This window comes from Tasmannia lanceolata, unplaced genomic scaffold (genome assembly GCF_043159265.1).
Source record: "Tasmannia lanceolata isolate RefF3 unplaced genomic scaffold, GAP_Taslan_0.1 ptg000019l, whole genome shotgun sequence".
NCBI classification, from domain to species: Eukaryota; Viridiplantae; Streptophyta; class Magnoliopsida; order Canellales; family Winteraceae; genus Tasmannia; species Tasmannia lanceolata.
Window position 1 is genome coordinate 14,617,270 of NW_027518696.1, and position 27,564 is coordinate 14,644,833.

The window sequence follows — 27,564 nt, forward strand, 5'->3', positions numbered from 1 at the left end:
CCTCATAATAGGTGGTTATAATCTTAAAAGAACAGGGCCTAAAACATTTATCAATTATGAGTCTAAAACCACTTAATGATGGACCACCCATTATTTTGAGTCCTAATTGGTTTAGGAGTCATAATCGGTGGTTATAATCTTCAAAATTAAAGGGGGCCTAGAGTCTAAAACTTATCTTGAGTCCTCATTGGTTTAGGACTCATAATAGGTGGTTATAAACTTATAATCATAAAATAACAGAGCCTCCTGGTGGTGGTTATAAACTCATAATAGGTGGTTATAAACTCATAATAGGTGGTTATAAACTTATAAACATTTCTCACCTCCTGTATCTACTTGTAGAACTTCTAGACTTCACACTTCAACAATCGATGCCCGCCTCTTCCTCTTTTCAAAACGAAGATTGTAACGGTAACATCCTAAAATCGCCCCCCCTCCCTTTTCTCTCTCTCAGTTTTCATAAACGGTTAACATTCTAAACCCTAACATACCTAAATCCCCATCTCTCCCTAAAATCTCACACCCTTCTTTCTATCCCTCTCTCTCTCTCTCTCTCTGTTGTCTTCCTTTTTTTTAATGGAATACCCAAACCCTAATTTTAACCTTACCCATCAAGAAATGCAAGAATCTCAGTCTTCCACCGCCCCTTCTTCTTCTAATTCTCCAGAGATTTTCATGGTGGGTTTTGTGATTGTTAATATTGTGGGTCTCAAGCATTACGAAGGAACAATCAGTGGCCGGGAAATGGTGGGTCTAATCCGCGAACCACTAAACCCTTATGATACCAATGCTATCAAAGTCATCAATACCCAAACCATTGAAGTGGGCTATATTGAGCGCTCTTCTGCTGAAATTCTTGCACCTCTCATGGATTCCAATCTCGTAATCCTTGAAGGTATAGTCCCCAAACCCCCTAAGAACAGAAACCCTTATAAGCTCCCTTGTCAGATTCACATTTTTACATCGTTCGACGAGATCTCAATTGTTCAGTCGGCAATCATGGTTAGTGAGTTGCAGCTGATTTCAGATCCCAACCCATCATTTGCGTTATCAGAGGCTGCTATTGTTAAGGAGAATAACCCGAAAACAGACGTGGATGAGATTTTTAAGTTGGTAGGGACTGATGTGGGGGAGAATGGGAGGGAAATTGTTGAGCCGCCTAAAGAAATTATTAAGTCGGAGCTGTTTTTGCATCAGCAGGAAGGGTTAGCTTGGTTGATTCATAGGGAAAATTCTTGTGAATTGCCACCTTTTTGGGAAGAGAAGAGCGGGATTTATAGGAACGTGTTGACGAATTACCAGACTGATGAGCGGCCGGAGTCGATAAGAGGTGGGATCTTTGCTGATGACATGGGTATGGGAAAGACCCTCACACTGCTTTCTTTGATTGCGATGGATAGAAAAAGTAATGTTCCATCTCTCCCACTTGAAACCGATGATGATAATTTAGAGAAGTTGCCAAAAGACAAATCATCTATTTCTGTTCGTAAGTTTAAAAGGGAGAAATCTGGCAATAGAATTGTAGGATCTTGCAAAAAAAGAAAGTTGAATGATGGGAGGAGGGGAGACCTAAAGGATATAGGGGATGAAACTCCTAGTATGTTAGGCCCCAAAACAACGTTAATTGTCTGTCCTCCGTCAGTATTCGCGACGTGGATAACACAACTAGGTGAACACACCAGACAAGGAAGCTTGAAGGTATACATGTATTATGGTGAACGCACTAAAGAAGCCAAGGAGATTCAGAAATTCGATATAGTGCTGACGACATATAGTACTTTGGCTGGAGAAGTGTATTGGAAAAAATCACCTATAAAGGAGATCGAGTGGTTGAGGGTTATTTTGGACGAGGCACATCAGATTAAGAACGCGTCAGCATTGCAAAGTCAAGCTATCCATGCTTTGAAGGCTAAGAGGAGATGGGCAGTCACGGGAACACCCATTCAAAATGGCTCGTTTGATTTGTTCTCTCTCATGGCTTTCTTGAGATTTCAACCGTTTTCGATTAGGAGCTACTGGCAGAGTTTGGTGCAACATCCACTGGATCATGGGAGTGCCAGTGGTCTATTTCGTTTGCAGGTAAGATCATACTGCTCTTCACTTGTCTTTTGTTATCATGAACAAAATATGTTTTGTTTTCCCACCTTAATGCATCTAATTCAAGGTTTAATCATACTGCTCTTCACTTGTCTTTTGTTATCATGAACAAAATATGTTTTGTTTTCCCACCTTAATGCATCTAATTCAAGGTTTAAACTTAGAACTTACTTTATGCTTGCTATAATGTAAGTTGCAAATGTTTTTTATTTGCAGCGCCTTATTATTAGAAAGCATCTCTTTCCTCTCATCCAAAACCTCTTTCTTTTTATGCACAATGTGCTTTCCTCTCATCCAAAACCTCTTCCTTTTTATGCACAATGTGCTTGCTTCTGTTTTGGTTGGAATGCTTAAGTGCTCTAAATATAACTTCATGTCATACTTGAACAATAAACAGCTCAGAAACATAAACCATTGTTCATAGTTTTTACATCTTTGTATGTTAACAACTTGCATTTGGCCACAATTACTCATAAGCCAATGTATTACAAGTCGAATTGGGATTGAGCTGATGAGGCTGTTGGTGTGGTCTAAATAGTCCAACCACTCGTTCAAATGGGTTTAAACCATGAACTCAGTATCATGACTCCAAACTTTTTAATGATAAATTTTTAAAAACAGAAACAATAGAAAAGAAAAAGAAAAGTGGTGCATCCACTTGATCTTGGAGACAAAAATCTTTTGTAGCAGAGAGCCACAAGCTTCTTGACAAATTTGTTGCTTGGAAGGTGTCACATACTTGGATACAATCAAACTGTGCTGCTAAGTATCTCTCCAAGGCTGATTGCCCTTGCTAGGGCTTAGATATTCCTCTCTTCCATTCCCCGTAAGCTTTCTATTATTATTCATGATGATTGCAATGTAAATGAATTCCTCATAATCTAATTTGTTATTTCTTTTTAATTTATTCTGCTCGGTGTCCACCTAACTGCAGCTCGCCTACTAAAAGGGAAGAAAACGAACCCTTTATCTAGGAAAACATCCTTAAAATGTATTATCTATAAGAAAATTACAAAATATCTCATCTTATTTTTCTCCTCTTTCTGTCCGTCCAAGAGCAGCTGAAATCTTTTCTCTCTAGGCTCAAATGGGAGTGGAATGAGGATTTTCAATACCATTTTAATAGGGATTTCATGACATTTGAAACCGTATGGATTTTTGGTTGCAGAGAAATACAATAGTTTTCAGAGTTATCGAGGGATGCTTGACAAGGGCAACTCCTATAATGGTGAGGACGATGATGCGTGGTGGTAGGGGTTGTGGGATTGTGGTGAAGGCAGTGAGGTAGGATGGGAGATGTTACCACGGGAGATTCCAGTTACCATGGGGTCGTGGGATTGTGGTGAAGGCAGTGAGGTAGGATGGGAGATGTTACCACGGGAGATTTCAGTTACCATGGGAGATTCCAGTTCTGGTATTTCAAAATTGAATTCCTTTGGTCTTTTTATTGTCCTTCAGAAACAAAAGCGAACTAGAGATAGCAAAAAATGTTCCTTCTTGATATTCAAACTCTGGAGTTTTAGGTCTATACATTCTCTGTTTGTCTACTTCCTTATCAATATAAAGGAATTCTAACTTCTTTCTGTAAGAGAATACATATTATCAATGTCAAAAGTGGTGCTAACAAGCAAATTGAACCTAAAAACATCTAAACTAGACATTACCAAAAAAGAAATCTCTGTTTCACATTTATAATTTCAATCCCTGGACTTGCAGATCTGAAAGTCATTCGTTTATCCGCATCCTTCTCGTTAACAAAACACACATTTTCCTTCTACCAGCATAAACGGACTAGAAATATTAAAACAAGTTTCTAAAACGGAATTCAAGAAAAATGAACCACATTACTAGTTTGTTTAGTGATTTTTTTTAACTCTCGCATTCCAAACTCATTAACTCCAGATCTGAAATATCTCCATTCTTCCCGCTTTTTTCTGTAACAAGAATTTTCAACTCTACCATCTTGCTTTACCAAATAATGACAGTTTGCCATTACTGAGCAATTTGATGCACTGAAAGTGATAATGGCGACCTTTGTGAGCTACCTCCGGACCCTGGGAAGAGTCCTGACCATGGAAGCGACCGTGGTTTAAAATTCTGGTTTCAGGTCGAAATTCGGTAAAAAAAAAACAATTTTTCATAGAAAACCAAAATTTTAGCTGAAATTTCGGCTAAAAATTGAAATTCTGGAAAAAAAATATTAAAAATAGTAATTTGGCCGAAATTTCGGAATTTCAGCCAGAATCTGGAACCGACACTGATTCAAGGTACTTTCGGTGTTGGTCCTGGCCGAAATCCAAAATTACAGCCGAACTTTCGGCATTTCGGCCGAAATTTCAAACCATGACTCTATCCGCTAATGGAGTTTCCAAACATAGGCATCAATGGATCACCAACGTAGGGTTATCTATGTTGTTTCACTCAAGGGCACTGAATTATCCATAGACTGAGGCCTTCGACACAACTATACATGTTATTAATATGCTTCCGTCCACCACTCTTGTCCCTGCCTCTCTCACTCAAGTGATCACTGGCAAAGACCGAAACTATTATTTTATTAGATCATGGGGGTGTATCCGTTATTCCACATGCTTTCTTCTACCCAGAAGAAATTTTTCCTCAAGGTTTTTAATTGCATTTTTGTAGGTTATAGTGGTAATCACAATGGTCATAGGTATTACTCGTTATCATCTCACAAAATTCCAATCTCACGCCTTGTTTCATTTGACGAGTCTCATTTTTATGACCCATTGAACAATAGATGCAATATTAAGGGGAAGGTATCTTGCGATGAGATTCCTGTGTCAGATTCTACTCTAGGCCCCGCTCCTGCTTCGGCTAGCCACACCATAGATGAAAATATTATGTTTATCAAATGCACTACGACATCATCAAAGCTTTAATAACCCAAGTTCTTAGCCATTAGATGAGTCAAAGGCATTTAACGAGGCGACATCTAGCAATAGGTGGATAGAGACTGTGGAAGAAAAAATTGCCCAGGGGGGGGGCTTAACTTTACTGTAGTGGCACATGTGATGTAGTTCCGAGACTTGTAGGCAAAATGTAGTAGGTTGGAATGGGGTTTTAAAGCTGAAGAAAGATGCTGATTGTCCCATAGATAGGACTAGGTGAGACTAGTGGCTAAGGGGTATAACCAGATTCAAGGGCTTGATTATAATTAGAAATATAGTCCGGTAGTCAAGACAAGAGTATGATAGGAAGGTTTTCCTTTCTCTAGCCAATAGTTTTGGCTTTATAGTCAGCCAGATGGACATAAATAATGCTTCTCTTCAGGTTTTTTAAAGTGGAAGTTTATATGGAGCAACATGAAGGATTTGAGACTGTCGACAAAGATAGTTTCATTTTCAAACTTCCATGTATTGAAATAGGCTCATAGATTGTGAATCATGTGATTCGACAAATTATATCAGGCTCATAAGTATCGCAGCTATATAAAAAGTCCGGTAACTGTGTTCATTAAGCATTCTTACTCTGGAATGGTACTTGTATTTAGTATATTTAGATGATATCATTGTAATAGGGAGTGACAAATCATAGATTCAGGGTCTCAAAAACAGCCTAACAGGAACCATTGACATGAAGGATCTAGGATAGTTGCGGTATTTTCTTCCGATCGAGGTAGAGAGATCCAAGGAAGAGACATATCTATCTCAAAAGAAATATCTCATGGATCTACTACTTAATAGGTTCAAAGTGATTTAGTGTAAACCCATTAGCATGCTTGTAGTCTATAACAAAAAGATCAATGGTAAAGAAGGGAAAACAATCAAAGATCCCAATAAATTTTAGAGTATGTTAGGGGCTATCCAATGCCCTACTTTCACTAGGCTTTACATAACCCATGCAATGACTCAGGTTTGTCAATACCTTTGCGATCCTAGAGAGAAGCAGCTTTAGGTAGCCAAGCTAATCTATGCTGAGTCATGGATTTTTTTTTTACAGAGCACATCAAGATAAGACAGTCAAGAGTGTATGGATATTCAAATGAAAATTGGGTGTGAGATTAAAACACTTAGGTCAATGTGTGGGGATTGTGTCGTATTAATGACCCTCCAATCTCACGGAGTAGCAAGAAGCAGAAGACGGTGGCTAGATCGAGCGAAGATGCAGAGTACATATCTATGACCTGTGTCACTGCCAAGCTCACATGGATTAGGTATTTTTTACATGAGCATTTTTTGAGGTCAGGTTCACATCTCCCTAACTGCGATTTTAAAGTTCTATCAAACTATCTCATAATCCAATTTTTCTATCCTAGGATAAATCATTTCATTCGTGAGAAGGTCGAGGGTGGTGAAGGGTCTCACTAATAACCGTCATCACTATTTAGTTGACAAGCTAAACATGTTCCATAGAGCACTTCGGCTTGAGGGGAGTGTTAAAAGTGGCCAAAATATGTAGTGGTTATTTTGGTCATTTGAGTATTTGTATAAATAAATTTGTATAGGTCTCATACAAATTAATGAAATAAGAAACTGAGGTTAGACTCCACGAATTCTCTTTTCTTCTCTCTCTTTCTTAATCTTTCTGCTTTTTCACTTATTAAGCACTTTTTATAGTGGGACCTTTGGTGGGCTTCCACTGGAGGGTTTTGGCTCTGCATTAAATACAAAATAAATTTCTAGTTCCTACTGCTCCTCAAGCTTGAAATTGCATTTATAAATCATTCTTAGCTTGCTTGTGGAAACTGAAGAGTACTAGCTGGTTCATGATAGATAAATTACTGATTGTCACATACAGGATTCTAATAGAAAGAATTGTTGCCGTAAGAGGCTTTGTATCCAAGTTCTATCAACAGATATTCTCCTAACACCCAGTAAATCTCGTAATTAAGAGCTTAAGCTTATGGGTAAAAGTGCGGGTTTATCAGATTTATGTCTACGACAAAACTATATCAATTCCACCGGCAGTTGCACTGGCCAGGGTGGAGGAGAAGAAATGTTTAGCATAGTACTGTTTTCCAGATAAACGGTCACCCTATGTATGATTGCGTATTAATGTACCTGGAACTTGAAGTATCAAATACATCTCTGATACATTGAGGTAGAAATCTGAACATAAAGAATTCTTCTGAGCAATGCTAGAGAGCTTTATATATATATATATATATATATATATATATATATATATATATATATGCTAGAGAGACATTGCCCCAATCATTTATTACAACTCAAGAAGCCGAGAATAATTAACTTGTTCAATGTTTCTTTCAAACATCCATTTTATGGGAAAATCAAATGATCAACCTTTAACTGGCTCCTTATGTTTAAATTTTAAAAGATCTGCTCAATTGCATAACAATCTTTGATTGAATTCATCAACTTTTAAAAAAAACTAAAACAGATGTTAGTTCAACTTGAATCCAATGGATTCATTAACAATTTCTCCAAATTATTTTACTCATCTTCAATTTAATTAAGCCCACGTAATGATTTGAACCAAATAAAAATATGGTAGATTGATGGCCCAGCAGGGACAAAAACCATGTCACGCCATAATTGGAATGTGGCCGTTACTAGTTAACACCAACTGAAATACTTTTTGGCATATAGTCCTGTTCTGTAATTTGTAATACCTCAAATGCTTGGGAAGCTCGTTCAGTTATCCTCCGTGGAAATATGTTGTTTAATATCTCATGTATATATATGTATGTATAATCCTGAACTGCAAGGACGAGAATCCATCAAGCACTCGATGTACTATAATTTAATATATCATTTTGCTTCTAAAGATTCTTTTCACTAATTTTGTTTTAGGCATTGATGGGAACTATCTCTTTACGAAGAATGAAAGATTCACAGATAGGCAACGGACTACCACCTAAAACTGTCGAAAATTTTTACGTGGAGCTTTCTTCTGAAGAACGCAAACAGTATGACAGGATGGAATCAGAAGCAAAGCAAACGATTACATCATATATCCATGCCTCCAGAGTAATGCGAAACTATTCTACTGTGCTTCATATAATTCTACGACTTCGCCAGATCTGTAATGATTTGGCCTTATGCCCTTCTGAAATTAGTTCACTGCTTCCATCAACTGGTCCTGAAGGTAACATTACATGCATCTCATCTAATTTTGTTATTAATACTTAAAAAGTCTCTTCATTTGGAAGTTTGAATATAATGGGACCCTGAATTTGTGCGTTGAATACTCCTTAACGATATTTTGTTGCAGAAAGTTTTTTACTTATTTATTTTTTGTATTGCCTTTGTGAATCATGGTGTATATGATTGTTATTAGATATGAGAGCGTGATGTAACAGTCACTTACATGGAAGATCTGGAGTTTAATCCTTTCTTTGACTTCATTTGACCTGGACGAGAGGGAGGAAAACCCTATCTTTTCCCAATTTGTAGAAAGGAGCCGTAAGAATTTCTATATGAAGGCTGATATCTTTAATTTCAAGGGGAGAGCGCTCTGAAGATTTTATTGATTGTTTGAACATTGTAGCTCAATGAGTGTTTGATAGTATGTGGGTGTTAGATAGTAAGGATGCACATAATCATCTGGCGAATATCCCTATTTACCAGCTTCCCATTTTCAAGTGCCCTGCGAGTATTGTGAAGCGCATTGAGAAAATTCAAAGAAGGTTTTTATGGAGAGGTTCATGAGATAAACGGGGTTTCACATTAGTAAAGTGGGAAGATGTTTGCATACCTTTGAAAGGAGGTGGTCTGGGAATAAGGAGAATCAAGGAAGTAAACTACTCTCTCTTGGGAAAATGGTTGTGGAGATTTGGTGAAGGGCCAACATTGCTGTGGGCAAAGGTGATTGAAAGCAAATATGGGGCGGAATTGGGTCATTGGGAGTTCAAGATATATTTAGAAAACTTGGGGTGTCAGTTTGGCGTGACATATTGCGCATGAAACATCGATTTAATCAAGGTAGTCGTTTAAAAGTTTATATTGGAGACATAATTAGTTTTTGGCATGATATTTGGTGCTCTCATTCTCCCTTAAAGATCTTGTTTCCTATCTTGTTCTATGTTGCTTCCTAAAAGGATGCTATGGTTCAAGATTGTTTCGAAAGGGGTGAAGAAAGGATGATCTGGGTTCCATCTTGTTGTTGATTGTTGGAGAAGAGAAAGAAAGGGAAAAGAGTGAGTTGGGGAATGCTTCCCCTCACTTATGTATTTATATAAAGGAGAGAACATACACAAAAGACCACTATGCCCTTAGGCATGTACCCAACACAAACACACACATCTAACACTCCCTCTCAAGCTGGAATGTAGATATTATACATTCCAAGCTTGTTACAAATATCATTTAATCTTGCTTTACTCAAGGGCTTAATGAGGATGTCAGCTAGTTGGTCCACAGATCGAGTGAATGAAACATGAATCTCGCCTCTATGTATTATCTGACGATTGAAATGACAATCGACCTCTTTGCTTGGTTCTCTCATGGAATACAGGATTGGTAGCTATATGGATCGCAGCCTTATTGTCACAATAAAGCTGAGCTGGAGAAGATGGAGGAAAAGCAATATCTGATATGAGAGACCTTAACCAAATAAGTTCTCCACTCGTATGAGACATGGCTTTGTATTCTGCTTCGGCACTGGACTTGGAAACGATGTCCCGTTTCTTACTTCTCCATGATACCAAATTCCCACCAATAAAGGTACAATATCTAGTAGTTGATCTCCGATCTGCTGGAGATCCTGCTCAATCTGCATTACAAAATCCTTCCGACTTGATATGCTCATACTTCTTGAATAGGAGGCCTTTCCCTAGTGCTCATTTCAAGCAGCGAAGAATCTGAACCACGGGTGCCCAGTGTGAAGTATGTGGTAAGCTCATATGTTGGCCGACGACTCCAACAACAAATGATATGTCCGGGCGAGTGACTGTAAGATATATGAGTTTACCAACTAACCGCCTGTATCTGTCAGGGTCATCTAATAAATCTTCTTCTTCTGGAAGAAGCTTCACATTCCATGGGAACAGAAGCAGGTTTCACCCCAAGACAACCAGTCTCCTCAAGCAGATCCAACCCATATTTCCTTTGTGACAGGGAGATGCCCCTAGTGGGGTAGGCAACCTCGATGCAAAGAAAGTACCTAAGATGGCCCAGATCTTTGGTGGAAAATTCTTTCTGCAAGGTCTTCAATTTCTGTATCCCCACTGAATCACTACATGTAATGATAATGTCATCAACATGCACTATCAATAGAATACAACTAGTAGCAGACTGATGACTGAAGACAGAGTGGTCAACTGCCTATTGCTTCATGCCAAAGCGCATGACATCATCACTAAACTTCCAAACTAGGTTATAGTGGACTGCTTCAGACCATATATATAGATCGCTTCAGCCGACATACTGGGGAGGAAATCTCCCCCTGAGCAACATAACCAGGAGGTTGCTCCATATAAACCTCTTCACTAAGTTCACCACGAAGTAATGCATTCTTAACTTCGAGCTGGTGCAAGTGCCACCCATGGTTGACTGCAAGAGAAATGAGAACTTGAACAGAGGGAATCTTGGCGACAGGGAAACTGTCTCTGAATAATCAAACACCAAAGGTTTGAGTATAACCTTTAGTAACAAGGCGCGCCTTAAGGCGCTCTACAATCCCGTCAGGTAAATGTTTGACGGCATAACCCATTTGCAACCTACGGCTCGAGCTCCAGGAGGAAGAGGAACTAAGTACCATGTCTGATTAGCCTGAAGAGCCTCCATCTCAAGATCCATATCCGCACGCCAACCAGGATGATCAAGAGCCTCGGGTAATGACTTCGGCAAAGAGACTGAAGACAAGGGAGACACAAAACTCCGAAACATAGGAGTGAGAGAGTCATATGAAATAACAGATGAAATAGGAAGAGTAGTACTATGTGAGCGAGTGCGAGAAACAATAGGAGAATCTGGAGCAATGCAAGGAGAGGGAAGGATAAGTACCTGAAAGGTGGTCGTAGGGGACGATGACGCAGGCGTAGAGTGAGGGGTGGCCGATTTGGGCCGGTGATATGTCTTCCTGGTGGCAGGAGGAGGAGCCTCAGGTACCTGTACTGAAGAAGAGGGCTCACAGATAGGAACAACCTCGGAAACCTGTAATGGAGAAGGTGAAGACGGAGAGGCTTCAGGATCTGGAAAGACATGAATAGGAGGAGGAAGGGCCGGTTCAAGACTAGTGGGAGGACTCTCCTGAGGTGTCATGAAATAAGAGTAAAAAAAGGTACCATCACCAGAAACAAAGGACCGACGTAGGCGAGGGCTGTAACACTGATAACCCTTCTAAGTCTGAAAATAACCAAGAAAGATACATCGCTCGGCCCGAGGATCCAATTTATCTAGACCAGGGCCAAGGTTGTGGACAAAGCACACACAGCCAAAGACCCTAGGAGTGAGAGGAGACAGATCATGGTAGGGGTGTAACACACCAAAAGGGGAAGCACCATCAAGAATTGAGGAAGGGAGCTGATTGGCGAGGAAGCATGCAGTGAATAAATCTTAGGGACTCACATTTGAATAAGTAGAGTGCGAGCTCCATTAAGTAAAGATCCCAACTTGCGTTCAGCTATACAGTTTTGTTGGGAGGTGTGAGTACATGAAGATTGGTGGAGGATGCCACGAGTGGAGAGGATGTGGAAAAGTGCTCGCGAGCGTTATCAGTGCGTAAACATTTAATGGTACAAGCAAATTGATTTGTAACCTCAGCATGAAAAGTGCGAAAAGTAAAGAAAACTTCAGAGCGGTCTTTAAGTAAATAAAGCCAAGTCATACGAGAGAAGTCATCAATAAAGACAATAAAATATCTATAACAAAAAAGAAAGGTAGTCCTCGCGGGACCCCATCCATCTGAGTGCAGTAAATCAAAAGGGTGCGATGCCCGACTTACTGGCCTAGAAGGAAATGACACACGATGGTGTTTTCCAAGTTCACAGGCCTCGCACTGAAAAGACTGAAGAGCCCGACTTATTGGCCTAGAAGAAAACGACACACGATGGTGTTTTCCAAGTTCACAGGCCTCGCACTGAAAAGACTGAAGAGGAGTAGAAACAATGGATATCCGCCGTAGACACTTGAGACAAGGATGACCAAGACGGCAGTGCCATTGATAGGTGTCAATGGAGCTGTGCAAAACGGTACTGGAAGAGCCGCAATCCAAACGATAAAGTCCATCCACCTCACGGCTCGAGCCAATCGTTCTCCCAGTCGAGAGATCCTGAAACAAACATAGGAAGGGTAGAATGAGACAGACCAATGAAGATGCTTAGTAAGTTGACTAACATAAAGTAAGCTAAATGGAGAGTTGAGAACGCTAGGACAGATGATAAAGTAAGGCCAGGGTGGGGTGAGGCGGTGCCAATACCAGAGATGGGAGTAATACTCCCATCGGCAAGAGTAATAGACTGAGAGAACAGGTGACTAAACGAACTAAGGGAGGAAGATGTACCTGTCGTAAGGTTCGAGGTTCCAGAATCAATTATCCAGGAGCTGGAGCTAGTGAGTAGAGAGGCAGGGGAGCTACTTGGCTGAGCAAAATCAATAGTCGGAGGATGACTGGTCGAACTGACGCTGGAACTTATCATAGTCCGCGCAAGAGAGATAGAAATCATTTGAAGGAGCGGCAAAACCGTGCTGGGAAGAAGAATCCGAGGGATCAGACGGGCGACGCTCAGGATGCATAACGTAACAGGTGTCAAGGTAATGAGAACACGGGCGGGGGACGACCTCCACCAGAGTCACGGCCAAAATCACGTCCACGACCACGACCAAAGGTGCCACTACCACGGGTAGCACGACCACTGGTACTATAGGCCGCTGTCGCAGAGCCATCAACATGGGCAGTGGGCATAGAATCACCAACTACGCATTGTTGAGCCCATAAATATACCTCATGTAGGGAGGGCATAGTACCAGAACAAAAAATCTGCTGTCGAAGAGATAGAAACTCGGAACCCATTGTCTCAAGGAAGTGAATAACGCGGAGCTGATACCGCTGCTGTGCGGCAGTAGCCAAGTCAGTCGTGAGGGGCATGAGGACATCCAACTGTTGACAATGAGAGACAAACAGGCTGTAGTTCGTAGAAAGAGGAGTGTCGCCACGTCAGAGATGCATCCATTATGATTAGGTGGCACAAATGGAGCAAAATTGCCCACCCCAGAATAGAAAACTGATGTATGATCCCAAATACGCTTGGCGTTCGGAAGGTGTATCATGGTGCTAGCAATCTGAGTAGTCATGATTTGCCACAAGAGAGTGCGAGTAAGAGCACCGTCCTACTCCCATTTGTCATAGGGTGGAATCAGAGGAAGAGGGAGGATCACGACGGATGAGATAGACTTCCCCTATCAATGAGATAAGTCTCCACAACGACCTTCCAATTCATATAATTGGACCCATCTAATTTGACTGTAGTCATCGGTGGAAATGAGCCATCCACCGATGAAGAATGGCTAGATGAAGAAGAAGCTGTAGGGGTTGGAGGAACAGGGACTGAAGGGCCCTGTCCAAGAGAGGGATCCTCAATGATGGGAGAATCCATAGTGAGAAAAGGAGATGAAAAGCCTCAACCACAAACACGGCACGAAGGACGAAGAACAACTAGACGAGCCCAAGAAAGGTTGTGCAGCTCCAATGAAGAGAAAGATAACAAGGAGACATGGTGGAGCCGTAGAACAAGAATCGGAGCCGCGGATAAGATCTTAAAAACCCAAGGAAGATCTAAATCATGATGAAGGAGGAGAACTAGGTTAGGGATTTAACTCAAGGAGAGAGGAGGGGGTTGGGGGGGGGGGGGGGGGGGGTGGTCGGGGTCAGGGTCAGGGTCGGGGGGTGTGGCCGAAATATTTCAGTTTCGGCCGCGACCAAAACGAAATTCACATGAAGTTGTTTCTTTACCAGATTTCACCGAAATTTCACCAAAATTCCGAAATTTCGTTTTTAGCTTTTTTACAAAATTTCCACCAAATCGGGGGTTGGGGCGAGGGGGTTGTGGGGTGTTGGGAGGGGTGAGGAGGTGTTGGGAGAGAGAGAGAGAGAGAGAGAGAGAGAGAGAGAGAGAGAGAGAGAGAGAGAGAGAGAGAGAGAGAGAGAGAGGTGGGAGGGGGTCGTGGGGTTTGGGCGAGAGGGTAGAGGAGGAAGAAGAGAAGAAAAAAAAGAAAATTAGGGTTAGGATTTGGAGGAGAAGGGAGGGAGGCAAGAAGAAGAAGATGGTGGTCCCTAGGGTACCACAACCTTAGGGCCCTGATACCATGTTGATTGTTGGAGAAGAGAAAGAAAGGGAAAAGAGTGAGTTGGGGAATGCTCCGCCTCACTTATGTATTCATATAAAGGAGAAAACATACGCAAAGACCACTGTGCCCTTAGGCATGTACCCAACACAAACACACACATCTAACACTTCTTTTAGAAGGAACTTTTTGAGTTGCTAGAGAGTTGTTATATCAGCATGGCTAGGGAGGATAAGAGGGTATGGATTTGGGATTCTGTTGGGGTATTTTCAGTCAAATCTTTTTGCAGTTCTCTAATGCCTAGCCCTAAGTTCCCTATTGAAGCAAAAGTATGGAAAATCCATGCGCCCCCATAGTTCTGCACTTTCAGCTAGGCGGCGATTAAAGGTCGGATCCAAACGATTGACTTCCTGAGGCAGAGGGGGATTTTGATAGCGGATCATTGTGCATTGTGCATAGGCACGGGAGAATCAGTGGATCACTTATTTATTCACTACAGAGTTCTTAGGGAGTATGGAGTAGTATCCTTCTCAGGTTTGTATTTCGTGGGTCTTCCCATCTAATCTTAAAGACTTACTAGAAAGGTGGTCGTTAGTTCTCCGGAGATCTAAAGGGAAGATCCTTTGGAACGTGTGCTTGTTAGCCACTCTGTGGGTCCTGTGGAGAGAAAGGAACGCAAGAGCTTTTTATGGTGTTTTCAAGTCCCCGCCTTCTCTCTTCATTGAAGTCATATAGCATTGAGTATTGCTTGGGTAAAATGTACTCCCTCCTTTCGTTTTGTCTCTTCATATGCTCTTTGGGAGGGATGGAAGGAAGTTTGTCTTAGTGTTGAAAGGAGGGATATCATTGTACATGATTGGCATCCTCCTGCATAGGGGATGCTAAAATTAAACTTTGATGGCTCAAGTTTGGGTAATCCAAGTCCTGCCGGAATAGGGGGAGTCTTTAGAGATTCCGGAGAAGGGGTTGTGTGGGCATTTTCAGGGCCCATTGGGATTGCAGATGCAAGTGAAGCTGAAGTGCGAGCGGTTCATCAGGGGTTAAAAAGCTTGGCTAAGGAGGATCTGAATAGGGTAATGGTTGAGGGCGACTCTCTTAATACCATAAGGCGGCTAAGTGGCTCTCTCGACCCGCCGTGGAGATTTGCACATTTATTTGATGAGATCAAGGATAAAATTGGAGGTTCACTGATTATCTTCTCCCATGTTAGAAGATCAGCGAATAGTGTGGCCGATCGATTGGCTAGGGATGAAGTCATTAAGCAAAGCTTAGAGTTGTTCGATATTTTGCCTTCGGCTAGGGATGGAGTCATTAAGCAAAGCTTAAAGTTGTTCGTTTTTTGGCCTCCTTGATGTCTTCTCTTGTTTTTTTTTTTGTCCTTTGTATTTTCTGCTTGCTTGTATTTTTGGGGATGACTTTCTTGGTCATCTCCTTTTGCAATGAAATTTATACCATTCTAAAAAAAACGTCATAAGATGGTAAAAATTGTGGCCATCAAATTGAGAAAAATGCGTTGGCATTATGGGAACAAATCAAGACAAGACTCTGAGTAGATGGAGAAGCCAAATATCACTTCATGTAAGAAGATGAAGCAAAAATTGCAAGAAAATTTTATGCTGGATAACTAGTTACAATATATCAAAAGATGCAACACTTTATAGTTGTGTACTTCAACAATATATAGTCTTTGTGGGGAGCATCACCTTATGCATTTATGTTAGGTGAGGAGCACCTTGCAGTCCGAAAGTTTCTTTTTGGCAATTATACCTACTCCCAAGTTCCATTATTCACCAAAGCCTTCATCTCTTCTAGTGTTGCCTGCCACTGCTTTGGATTAGGCCTAGCCTCTTCAGACTTGGAAGCATGGTTCTAAATTTTGGTTTGGATCACCACGGAAACGAAAACATTTTTCTTTCGGTTCGAAATTTCGGTAGAAATCCTATAAAATCACGGAATGTATGGTAACATATGCAAAGGATAGAATTTTAAGATGAAACTCAAGAAATGCATGAATAAGCACAAATACACACTTAGAGACCATCATATAAGTAAGACAACCATCCCTAATTGCTTAATAACATCAAACACCTTGTGATATACGCTGTCGCTAATGTCTGATAATTTAGTACATACCAAATTTCACATGTAATTTATATATGATAGAACGGAAAGCTAACCTCCCGAGAGCTAGTTCGAATACATTGGGGATATGCGAAGGGCTCTCTCCCTTGAGGAAGGTAGCTTGGATCCCTAGATTCAACATAGATTAAGATCGAGAGACTGAAGTTACAGCGCTGTACTCAGGTGTCCATTACAAATCCACTTGCTAGTGTTGAATTCTGTTTTCAGTTCAAGCAAGCAAATATGACATGGTTGCAGATGTCTATCCATCGCATATATGCTTCAAAGGGACATCTTGCATAATTGTTGAGGTGAAGTACGGACCTCACAGATCGAATGGAGTGATACATAGACATCCCCTATTAGTTCTAAGGAATGTATTCCTCTAAAGGGATTAATCATTCGAGGGGAAGTAGACTACTCAGTAATTTCACATTTGATTTATGTCTTAATTGAATAATAAATAAGTCATTCAGAAAAGAAAATTAAAGTCAAAATGAATCAATGAAATATAGGTTACAGTGGGAACTTGAGTAAGGAGTAGATCTTTATGTGGTTTTATAGAACAAAATATGAAAGTGAGAACCCCTTTATTTGGTGTAACCATAGTTTTAAATTTCGTCAAAAATCTGAAATTTCGGATTTCGGTTGGGAGCGAAACCGAAATTTCGACAAATTCATTTTTTCTAATTTAATATTATTTCGAAATTTCGGCCGAAATTCTTAAATGATTATTTAATTAATCTTTTTACCGGATTTCGGTCAAGGCTGAAATTGGGACTGAAACCGAAATTTAAATCCATGGGTGTAAGTTAACTACTTGAGCCATATGAGAGGAAACCTTCATGTCGGTTGTTTTGTTTTGTTTTGGTTTTGGGTGGGGGTGGGGGGATCCTATAGGAACCTATCACAATATTGCTTTTGTAAGGCCCATAGCTAAAAAAATTTTCTTTCTTATGATGACGAGGTTCATTCACATGCATTAACTATGCTTTTAAGGAATAGACGCAATGAAGATGGAAGCACAAAAATCATGGCATGAGACACTGAATCATAAGAGACAAAGTTAGAAATTGGATGAAGAATACACGTATGCTTTCCTTGTGTAGGGCAATGGGAAGCTTAGAATCATCAGAAGAAGGACCAGAGAAACAATAGGAATAGGAGGAATAGAAGTAGAAACATGTGCATAAGTAACCGGGATTGATCAGATTTGTCAAGGGGATCCACAATTATCTTCTGTCTACTTGAATACAACCCTTGCCACACACCTTCTGCAATATAACGATAATAGAGGAATTAGGAACACGAAGTTGTCCCTCTTCACAGATGTTCACCCTCGCTTGAAGAGAGGTGGTCATAGGGGAAAAATAAGAAACGAAATTGGAGAAAATAAAATCCATGGAGACAAACTGTTTCCTAAGATAACCCCTTTCCACACACCTTCTGCAATATAGCAATAATAGAGGAATTAGGAACACGAAGTTGTCCCTCTTCAGCTATGGATGGTTATTGGTACTTTATATCATTTGTGGATTATTTCTCCCAATACACTTGGCTTTACTTGTTCTCACGTGATGAAGAACCACATATAATCAAGATGTTTCACATGATGGAGCTAATCTAATTTTGGAAATGTTGACTAACATGTAAGGTTAATTTAGGTATTACTTGTAGTGTTAGGGGTATTGTAGTCCTTGTACATTGGATGCCCTATTTGGGCCTATATATACATCTTATACATGCAAGGTTTTAAATTTCGACCGAAATCCGAAATTTCTGTGGATAGCGAAATCGAAATTGGGGAAAGTCGAAACGTTACTTTATATTCGACCGAAATTTCGAAATTTCGGTCGAAATTTTGTTTTCCTAAACTTTCGGTCTGAAATTTTAGGAAAATTCGTTGAAATATATATTATTTAATATTTCCCTGAAATTTCGGGCGAAATTACCCAAATTTTGTTAATTTCGCCCGAAATTTCAGAGAAGATAAAGATTACCTTTTTAGATGACGCGGGATTTCGAATGAAATTTTGGCAAAAATTTCGGTTTCGGTGAGGACCGAAACGCATTCCGAAACCGAAATTTAAAACCTTGTATACATGAGGAGCTTCCTTTAGTAGAGACTGCCCATCTTAGTAGAGACTTCCCATCTTCTTCACTCCTCTTCTTCGTCCTGTCTGTAACCTTAATCTCATTTCTAACATGGTATTAGAGCCAAATGGCTGATCCTGTGAAATCGTAGAACTTGTAAAAATATTTAAGATGGAGCAATCAAATTAATGTTAGTAACCATTTAAGATGAAACAATTCATGTGGCTTATGCTTTGCATCAGAAGAGTTAAATGCTTCAGTCTTGCCTAATGCCACCTCCGCCCCCTTAAAAATATTGGATACTCCATTAACTTCAACAAATAGTTATATATAGCACACATTTCCATACCCTCCTAGAGTCAGCTCTTATAATAGTCTCACATCGGAAGCAGAGAGAGAAAGTTCATGGGTTATATGTGTAGACCCCCCTTCCCTGTGTAGACGCATTTTTTGCCGGAAAAACATAACCAGGGAGGGCTGCGGCCTAGAACCGGACAATATCTACATGGATGGTCGGGGCGTTACAATTATGCTATCAAGAGCCGTACCTCCTCTAGTACGATGTGCCAGCGAGGACGCTGGCCCCTTTAAGGGGGGTGGATTATAATAGTCCCACATCGGAAGCAGAGAGAGAAAGTTCTTGGGTTATATGTGTAGACCCCCATTCCCTGTGTAGACGCGTTTTTTGCGGGAAAAACAAAACCGGGGAGGGCTGCGGCCTAGAATCGGACAATATCTACATGGATGGTCGGGGCGTTACAGCTCTAGAGTTCTTGAATGTTTTCAACCCCTCATAGCTTGTATTAAGCGTGCTTTTGGCCTATGAAGTTATGTCACAAATATCTCTCTCGGGAATTTCTCAGCAAGGGAAAATCCCTGGATATATGAATCTTTTTTTATTTCGGGTTTATATTGGGAAAAATGATAAAATAAAATAATTTAAAAATGAGAAAAGCGTTCCTGCGCTTAAGTGGTTTATAAAGCCTCCCATTGGTAAATATTAGAAATAAAAACTAAGAAAAATGAAAATATATAAATTAAAAATAAGAAAAAAAATTTAAAAAAAAATTCTTGAAAATATCGTAAAAATTTTCGTGATATTATCGCGGCAAATGAAAAATTTTCTAGGGATTATTTTGGGATTTTGTCATTTTATCAAAATATCACAATAAAATCTCTATATTTTGAAAATATCGGAAATATTTGTGACATAGCTATGAAGTGGGATGGAGAGCTATTCTCACCCTTGACATGGTACTCATAATTCAAGACGCCAACAGCCATCCGTAAGATTAATGTTGCTTGCAGCTTGTACCTGTTGCTTATATTTTTTTGCAGGTGAATACAACTTGATTTGAAATAAATGCTATAAACCAGCACTTTATTATAGGCTTGTTCTAACCTCCTTTCATTTTGTACCAATTTGTGTTTCTTGATTTGTGTTTTGTCTCTATTGATCTCTCATGCTTTTGATTATTTTCTGCACTTTGTTTACTGTTTATTTAGTACTCTGATCACAAAAATGTTGTTCTGCAGATGTATCCAAAAACCCAGAGTTGCTAGCAAAGATGATCACCATGCTACAAGATGGAGATGACTTTGATTGTCCAGTTTGTCTCTCCCCGCCTAGTGAAACCATCATCACCTGTTGTGCTCACATCTTCTGCCATTCCTGCATATTAAAAGCTCTCAAACACCTCAACCCCCGTTGTCCTCTTTGCCGTCGAACCCTATCTGAAAAAGACCTCTTCTCTGTTCCGCCACAAACTTCAAATGAGGACAAACCTGCAAGCCCCTTGTCTGGGATACACAGCTCTTCTAAAGTTTCAGCCTTACTAAAGCTTCTCGTGGCATCCCGAGAAAAGAACCCGTCTACAAAGTCGGTGGTATTCTCACAATTCAGAAAGATGCTTATCTTACTCATAGAACCCCTTAAGGCGGCAGGTTTTGAGATCTTGTGTCTGGATGGGACAATGTCAGCAAAGAGGAGATCTCAAGTGATCAAAGAATTCAGTGAAAATGGTGTGGGTGGACCCACAGTACTATTGGCAAGTCTCAGGGCTGCAGGTACTGGTATCAATCTGACAGCAGCTTCGAGGGTTTACTTGGTGGAGCCATGGTGGAACCCGGCGGTCGAAGAACAAGCCATGGATCGAGTCCACCGAATTGGACAGAGAGAGGAAGTGAAGGTGGTGAGGCTGATAGTGAGGCATAGCATTGAGGAAAGAATTTTGGAGTTGCAAGAGAAGAAGAAGAATTTGGCAAGAATAGCCTTTGGTAAGAAGGGTGCTAAGGAACAAAGGCAGATGCGTGTGGAAGAACTGTGCACCTTAATGCGCATGTGACCTCTTCATTGATGCACATTTTTGCACATAGCAGTTTGTACAGGCACCAAGGATTCTACAGTTAGTTACTGCATCACAGTTCCGAATTGGGTCTTCTCTCTTTACGCAGACTCGCATTTTGGTCGTAATGGGTTGTGATTCGTGTCACTCCCTTGCGTCGCTAACTTGTGTTTTTTGAGGTAGTTCTTTGGTGACTTTGGTCCTGATCCTTTACTTTTCAAACTCTTTCTCCAGAAAGTAAGAGGTATTTCTTTATCTTTTTTATACTTTGTTATTGTAGATAGCTACTTTAAAGAAAGACTCATCTGTAATCAGCTGTATTTTGAGTTGGGAAAATTGAATGATGAGTTATCCTTTTGTTAGAAGGTTTGTCTTTAACCACAACCTGCCAAAATGCACTTCAGTTAAGGGGGAAAAAAATAAATCACTGGTTGTTGAACCATTGAACTTGGAACTGATCGTTCTCATCGTCATCGATATCAGGTTTGCTACTTAACTTTCGACGTGAACATCTGATCTAGAATCCTCATTTTCTGGCCATTTAAGTTGAAAAAAAATCACTTATATCTTCATTATAAGAATATGAGTTTTTATATGCTGTGCGCTTGGTGTGAAGTCTAGTATTTTTCTAAAAGTACTGGGGGGCCAGTTAGGATGATCAAAACCGTTCATTTGTTGAGCGGCAATGTAATTAGCTGTACCCCGTATATAATCTCTATAGGATGATCGTAACCCTCCGATCTATGGAAGTTCCTATAATGTGCAGTCCCTCTACAGATAGGAGGGTTAGGATCATCCTATGAAAATGATTTTCGGGATACAACCCATTTACGTTGCCACCCAACAAATGAATGATTTGGATCTCACAGTACTTGAAAAAAACTACTGGATTTCGCCCGCGGACACCGTATAGATACGATACCCACCCCACAAGTGGTGTTTTCTTGTCATAATGCATTATGATTCAACTTTGTTCATGTTTAATATTTTGGTTTGAGGGCTCTGCTAGCAAAACGGGATTTAGTTTGGAAGATTAAGACGAAATCGCGTGTAGTGACAAGTGTGCAAAAGACAAGGAAGTGAGCTCGTATTGCCAGTACTGTGGCTGTTAGACAATTCCACTTTCCTCTTTATGTTCCAAGTGAAATCCCATTTTGGAAGTGTTTTCCTTGTGGTTTTTGCACACATACCAAGCAACCAACCTAATTTCCATCCCAAATTTCAGCAAAATTCCAAACCCCATTTTCCAGATTAGTAAATTCGGTTTGAAAGTCTAGTCAGAATTTAGTCCAGGATTTATTTATTTTTCATGGGTAGACTCACTATCCTCTGATCAAGTCCATTTTTATCCTTGGATAAAAAATATGGTGTAAAATGGGTCCAGAACAAATTTTAAGAGACCAGTAAAAGAAGTCAAGCGGGGAAGATCAAGACTTATCAAAACTTCAAACAACTATTCTTGGAATCAGTTGGATGTAGTGTGCAACTTGGGTCAGGTCAGCCCCACCCCTACTTGATTTTAGGCCATGTTTGGCAACCATGAAAAATTATTCCATGGAATATGGGTGGGACCAACTGTGTGAGAGGGGCTGAGAATGGAGAGGGAGAGAATTAAGAGAGGGATTAGAGATGGCGTGAAAAATTCCTAAAATCTAGAGAATGGAAAATATACCTGTTTAAAATTGTTTTTTTTTTTTTTTGGAGGGTTGGTTTTTGGAACTTTTCATGCTCCCCTCACTCTCCCCCTCTCATAGTCTCTCCACCCCCAATCTCTAGCAATTGGCCTATAAATATTCCATGGAATATATATTTTTTTCATGGTTCCCTAACATGGCCTTATGGTAAAAGATCAACCTGAATTCCCAAAAATCGACCCAAGTTGCACCCCTAGCTCACATCACTATACCAGGGATAACTCAAGATAATAGTAAAGATGAAGTGACAATCCTACTAGCAACCGCCGTGATTTTTTTAGGCAATTGGCCCTTCACCAGCCTTGAAGTGAATGAATTAGAAGGAAAAAAGAAGTAAGAAAATGATATAACATTTTCTTTCACTATTTCATAAATGATCTTCCCTTCCGCACCTATCACGAGTTTTTCTCTTTTCCTCTCCTATATCCCTCACTATCCACACAATGTGCTATTAGACTCCAACTACGAAGAATGGTTTTCGACCCGGCACTAGAGCTATATTTCCCTAACTGCGTGGGGAATCAGTTCAAATGGTTCCCGTTCTTAGAATCAAGCAGGCACCTATCTCTATTTCTCTTCATCCAGCTATTGGCTCTTGTCGGTACCTAAAACAAGAAAAAAAACAAACAAAATGGAAACAACAACTAACTAAGGCCATGTTCGTTCTAGATTGTTGCAACCGATTGTGGGCCCAAACAAGCTATTGGACTCCAAATTACGTAATTTGGAGTCCAATAGCTGGTTTGGGCCCACAATCGGTTGCAACAATCTAAAACGAATAGGGCCTTAGGCTCTCAGTCTAGACAACATTCTAGGTGTAAGGGAGATTGGAACATCAGGGAATGCCCAGATGAAGGATGCCTGTCTTGTGCTGCAGTAAGTAGATCGGGAGGTCGTTTCGAACCTTTCGGTCCTTGTCTCCAACGATGGGTAACATGCTCACGTACCCTAGTCTTTGAATGGGATCAATGTTTTTAAAGAGGATGTCTAGGATTCAATGAAGGCAGGAGTGGGAACTAAAGATCTAGGATAGAGGTTGAGGATCAAGCTTGTGGAATGGGATTTGGCCATGGGGGCAACATTATTTCCATCTAATTGTGAGGGGTTGGGAAGACATAGGGTTGAGAAAAGGACCATTGATGATGATGGGGCTAGGTGAGATAGGGGTGGAAGTGGCTGAAAAGGTGTTCTTAGTTAATCTAAGAGTGGCTGTTCAAGGTTCAATTAGGAACTCAGAGGTTTAAGGAGTAGTATGGAAAAGAATGAGAAGATTTTAGAGTGGATGGATATTTAAGGCATGCTTCATTTTTTCTCCTCGAAAAAATTTGCAGTGAAAATTTTCAAGGTTTTTAGATAAATTTTTTTTTTGTTGATTTTTTTTAAACTTAATTGAAACAACCCATGGTCAGTTGGTTGCATAATATCCCGGGTCTTGTAGGAGTTTTGTGTGGTTTTTAGCTACCCTATTAGTTAAATACTCAGTTTGGTTGCATGTAGAGTTTCAAAGTATGAGGAGACTACTTGGCATGTCTTCTTCTTCTCTCCTCCTTGATTGCCATGTGACATACTAGCAAACTGCTAGTAAACTCTTTGATTTTACAAGTAGAACGAATGATTGATGCTCTCTCTCTCTCTTTCTCTATCTAAATTGGTAATAATTAAGACCCCCTACCCTTACTCTATGAGGTAACTACGAAGAAACTTCTTCGGTTATCTCCTCCGTATTGGCTACTAAAGTTTTAATTCACCACTACTCTAGGATGTAACTACTTGCAAAAAAGGAATAAATAGGAATCAGGTGACATGGAATAGTGATGGGTGAAGAGGTTGCACCACGCAGTGCGATCTCCGTGGATTTTGGTGATCGGACGGTTCTCGGTTCTAACGACAATTATGAGAACAGCTAACTTGTGAAGTATGCTTGTTTACATAGTTGAAAAATTCAAAAAATTTGATTCAACTCAACTCGAAAGTGGACGAAGTAGAGTTTAACTCAAAGAGAAATTGAATATACAGAGGAAAATGACTCTGTGCTCGAGGGCACAAAACTCATGTGAGCCCACATTGTTAGGATGAACCAAAGCATTCATTTGAAAGGCCAAATCAGCTCCATATGATCATCCTAACCCATCCAAAAGTGGGGGGCAAAATGGACAGACATCATCCTAACCCATCCAAAAGTGGAGGGCAAAATGGGCAGACATCGTTTGTCATCCACTTTTGGATGGGTTAGGATGATCCATGTAGCTGATTTTTTGTACACACCCTATCTATGTAAGGGCCTTGCAAATGAATGGTTTGGATCACCACAAAAAAATATGGGACCCATGTGTTTGGGCCGTCGAGCGCATATAAGCTTATATGCGCTCAAGCACACAATCATTTTCCCCATCTATATAATCTACATAATAATAAAAAATTTAATTTAAAAAAGTAAAACACTTATAAATAGGGGTGTCAATTTTGGCTCGGGCTCGGAAGCTCGCTCGAGCTCGGCTCGAAAAAAGCTCGGCTCGAGCTCGGCTCGAATCCTTAACGAGCCGAGCCGAGCCGGCTCGTTAAGCTTAACGAGCCGAGCCCGAGCTAGGCCAGGCTCGGCTCGGCTCGGCTCGTTAAGGCTCGTGTGAAAAAATAAATACTGAAATACGTAATGATATACGATGGTACGTATGTAATGTCAACGCAAAAATGAACGGCTGTGAAAAATCGAAAACCGTAATTGTCATAACTTTGAAATTTTTTGGTAATTTTTTATTAATTGTCATAAATTAGTACATTTTATTCGTAATTTTCCATTTCAAACTTTATAAAACCAGCTCTGTTTACTTTTTGACTGTAATCATTACGTTTTTTTCTTTTATTTGGTTTTGCTAGTGAGAGGTGCGAAACTTTATAAAATCAGCTTATTTTACTTTTTATTCGTAATCATTACTTTTTTTTGAAATTTGCTTTTGCTAGTGACAGAGGCGAAACTTTATAACCGGCTCGTTAAAGATCACGAGCGGCTCGCGAGCCTAGCCGAGCCTGACAGAGCCGAGCCGAGCCCGAGCCTGGTTCGAGCCCGAGCCGAGCCCGAGCCAAGCTTTTGAACTTAACGAGCCGAGCCGAGCCTGGCCAAGCTCGGCTCGGCTCGGCTCGTTTACACCCCTACTTATAAAACAAGATAATGACTGATCGATTTAGCCATTTTTTCGTATTTTTATGCATTTTTGTGGATACACACTCTCTTTTTTGTTTTTTTGTGCACAGGATAGTGGACTTCATCTTTCTTTTTTTGTTTTGCTAGCAACCCTCTTTAGAAAAAAGAATGGAACTTGGAACGAACTCACTTTCACGTACGAGGGCTGCTAGCAAAATGGGATTTCGTTTGGAAGATAAAGACAAAATCCCATGCTGTTGAGCTCGTATCCCCCACAAAATGCAAAAAAAAATGATATGGAACTGACCAAATCGTCTCAATTCCACTTTCGTTTTTATTTTCAAAAGTAAATCCCATGTTGGAAGTGTTTTCCTCTGTTTCTTTCGACGTAAAATTTGTTTTATGGAGTGAAAATGAACATAAAACAAATTGGGAAATGTTATCAACACTACTGTATTTTGATGATGGCACTCCTCACTCTATTAAATGGGCCACAGCCTAAATGGTAAATGAAGGGTTAGGATCAACCTATGGAAATGATTTTTGGGGCACAACCCATTTAGGCTGTGGCCCATCTAACGGATGGTTTGGATCATCCTGTGGTGCAAGTCATACCGTACTTTTAATAAAGTGAGGAGTACGGTCATCAAAATACAGTAGTGCTAATAATATTTCCCAACAAATTTTACATCCATTTTTACGTCCAAAGAAACAGAGCATCAGGAACAGTGGTAAAAGCCAAATTTTGGGTCGCACATGGGTAATGTATGTGAAAATAAGAACATTGGCATTGTATTAGTATAACATCATGAGGTAATGCACATATACAGGGTCGGTTTGCCCTCAAATGCACATCCCATGCACAAGATAGTGGAAGAAATATATTAACTGGCTTCATCAGTGCGCAACCTCATAATACAGTGTGGGCCCCCACTTAGGAATAGTGGGTCCCACATTCGATCGATCTGAACCATACACTTGCAGGCCATGCTTTAGATCTCCTCCATCCACGTGTCTGCGTGCTGCTCTCATTCTCTGATTTCAGTGGGATAAACTCTTTTAGACAGAAACGACAAAACCAATGGGTTGGAATGAGTAAAAAAAGTGGGCCAAATAGCTTTTTCCAACGTCAACGTGTTTCATAGTTATCCAACTGCAGACATAGCCAGAATCAAAGTGTTTTACACGTGTATCTCTCTTTAAGAAACACAGCAAATTCTCCTTGGTTTTGATAGAGACAAATCTCTAAGTTCGTTTAGTGCTTATACTTTGAACCAAACGACGAGAAGATATATACATGGCAAACATGGCACACATGTTTTGGTGATGAGATGTTGATGTGAAGAGCCAAGGTTCATAAGGAGCCAAGATTCGTAAGGAAACTACAACTAAGGTAATGAGCCAAAATTGATGGGTTTTCTTCCATTTTAGAGGACTAATAAAGGGAAATGATATTCGTCCCATCTTCTTCCAAATACCATCCCCTTGTAGCGTAAAAAGAGGAGTCAAAATACAGTAGAGGATGGAGGGCCAGGGGGGAAGATGAGGGGACGAATATCTCGCTTCCCTAATAAAATCAACTTTTTCTTATAAGAGTGTGAACATCACTATTCGTAAATGCATCTCTTCAAGGATGTATTTGTTTAGGACAAAAGCACCCTTTGACAAAGGGATGTCTTCATTTGTTTTTTGAAAGATGCAATTTTAAGACAAGAGTACCTTTTATTCTATAAAATGACAAACATATCCCTAGCTTGGTGGAGTCGGCAATGTTTTTTATTCTTGAAACAATGGGATTTTATTTTAAAAAGGTGAGGACATGACCGAGGGAGTCATAGCGGCAAAGTGAACTAGAAGAACGA

General features: G+C 40.3%; 1 protein-coding gene across 1 annotated transcript; it reads left to right on the plus strand.

Annotated features, from left to right (window-relative positions):
* Positions 1–326: 326 nt before the first annotated feature.
* On the plus strand, positions 327–21,234 carry LOC143852654 (DNA/RNA helicase protein). Its single transcript, XM_077362160.1, has 3 exons — positions 327–2,079; positions 7,878–8,172; positions 20,061–21,234. Exons 1-3 carry the CDS (start codon positions 577–579, stop codon positions 20,867–20,869), a joined length of 2,607 nt encoding a protein of 868 aa, XP_077218275.1. The 5' UTR covers positions 327–576; the 3' UTR covers positions 20,870–21,234.
* Positions 21,235–27,564: the final 6,330 nt, after the last annotated feature.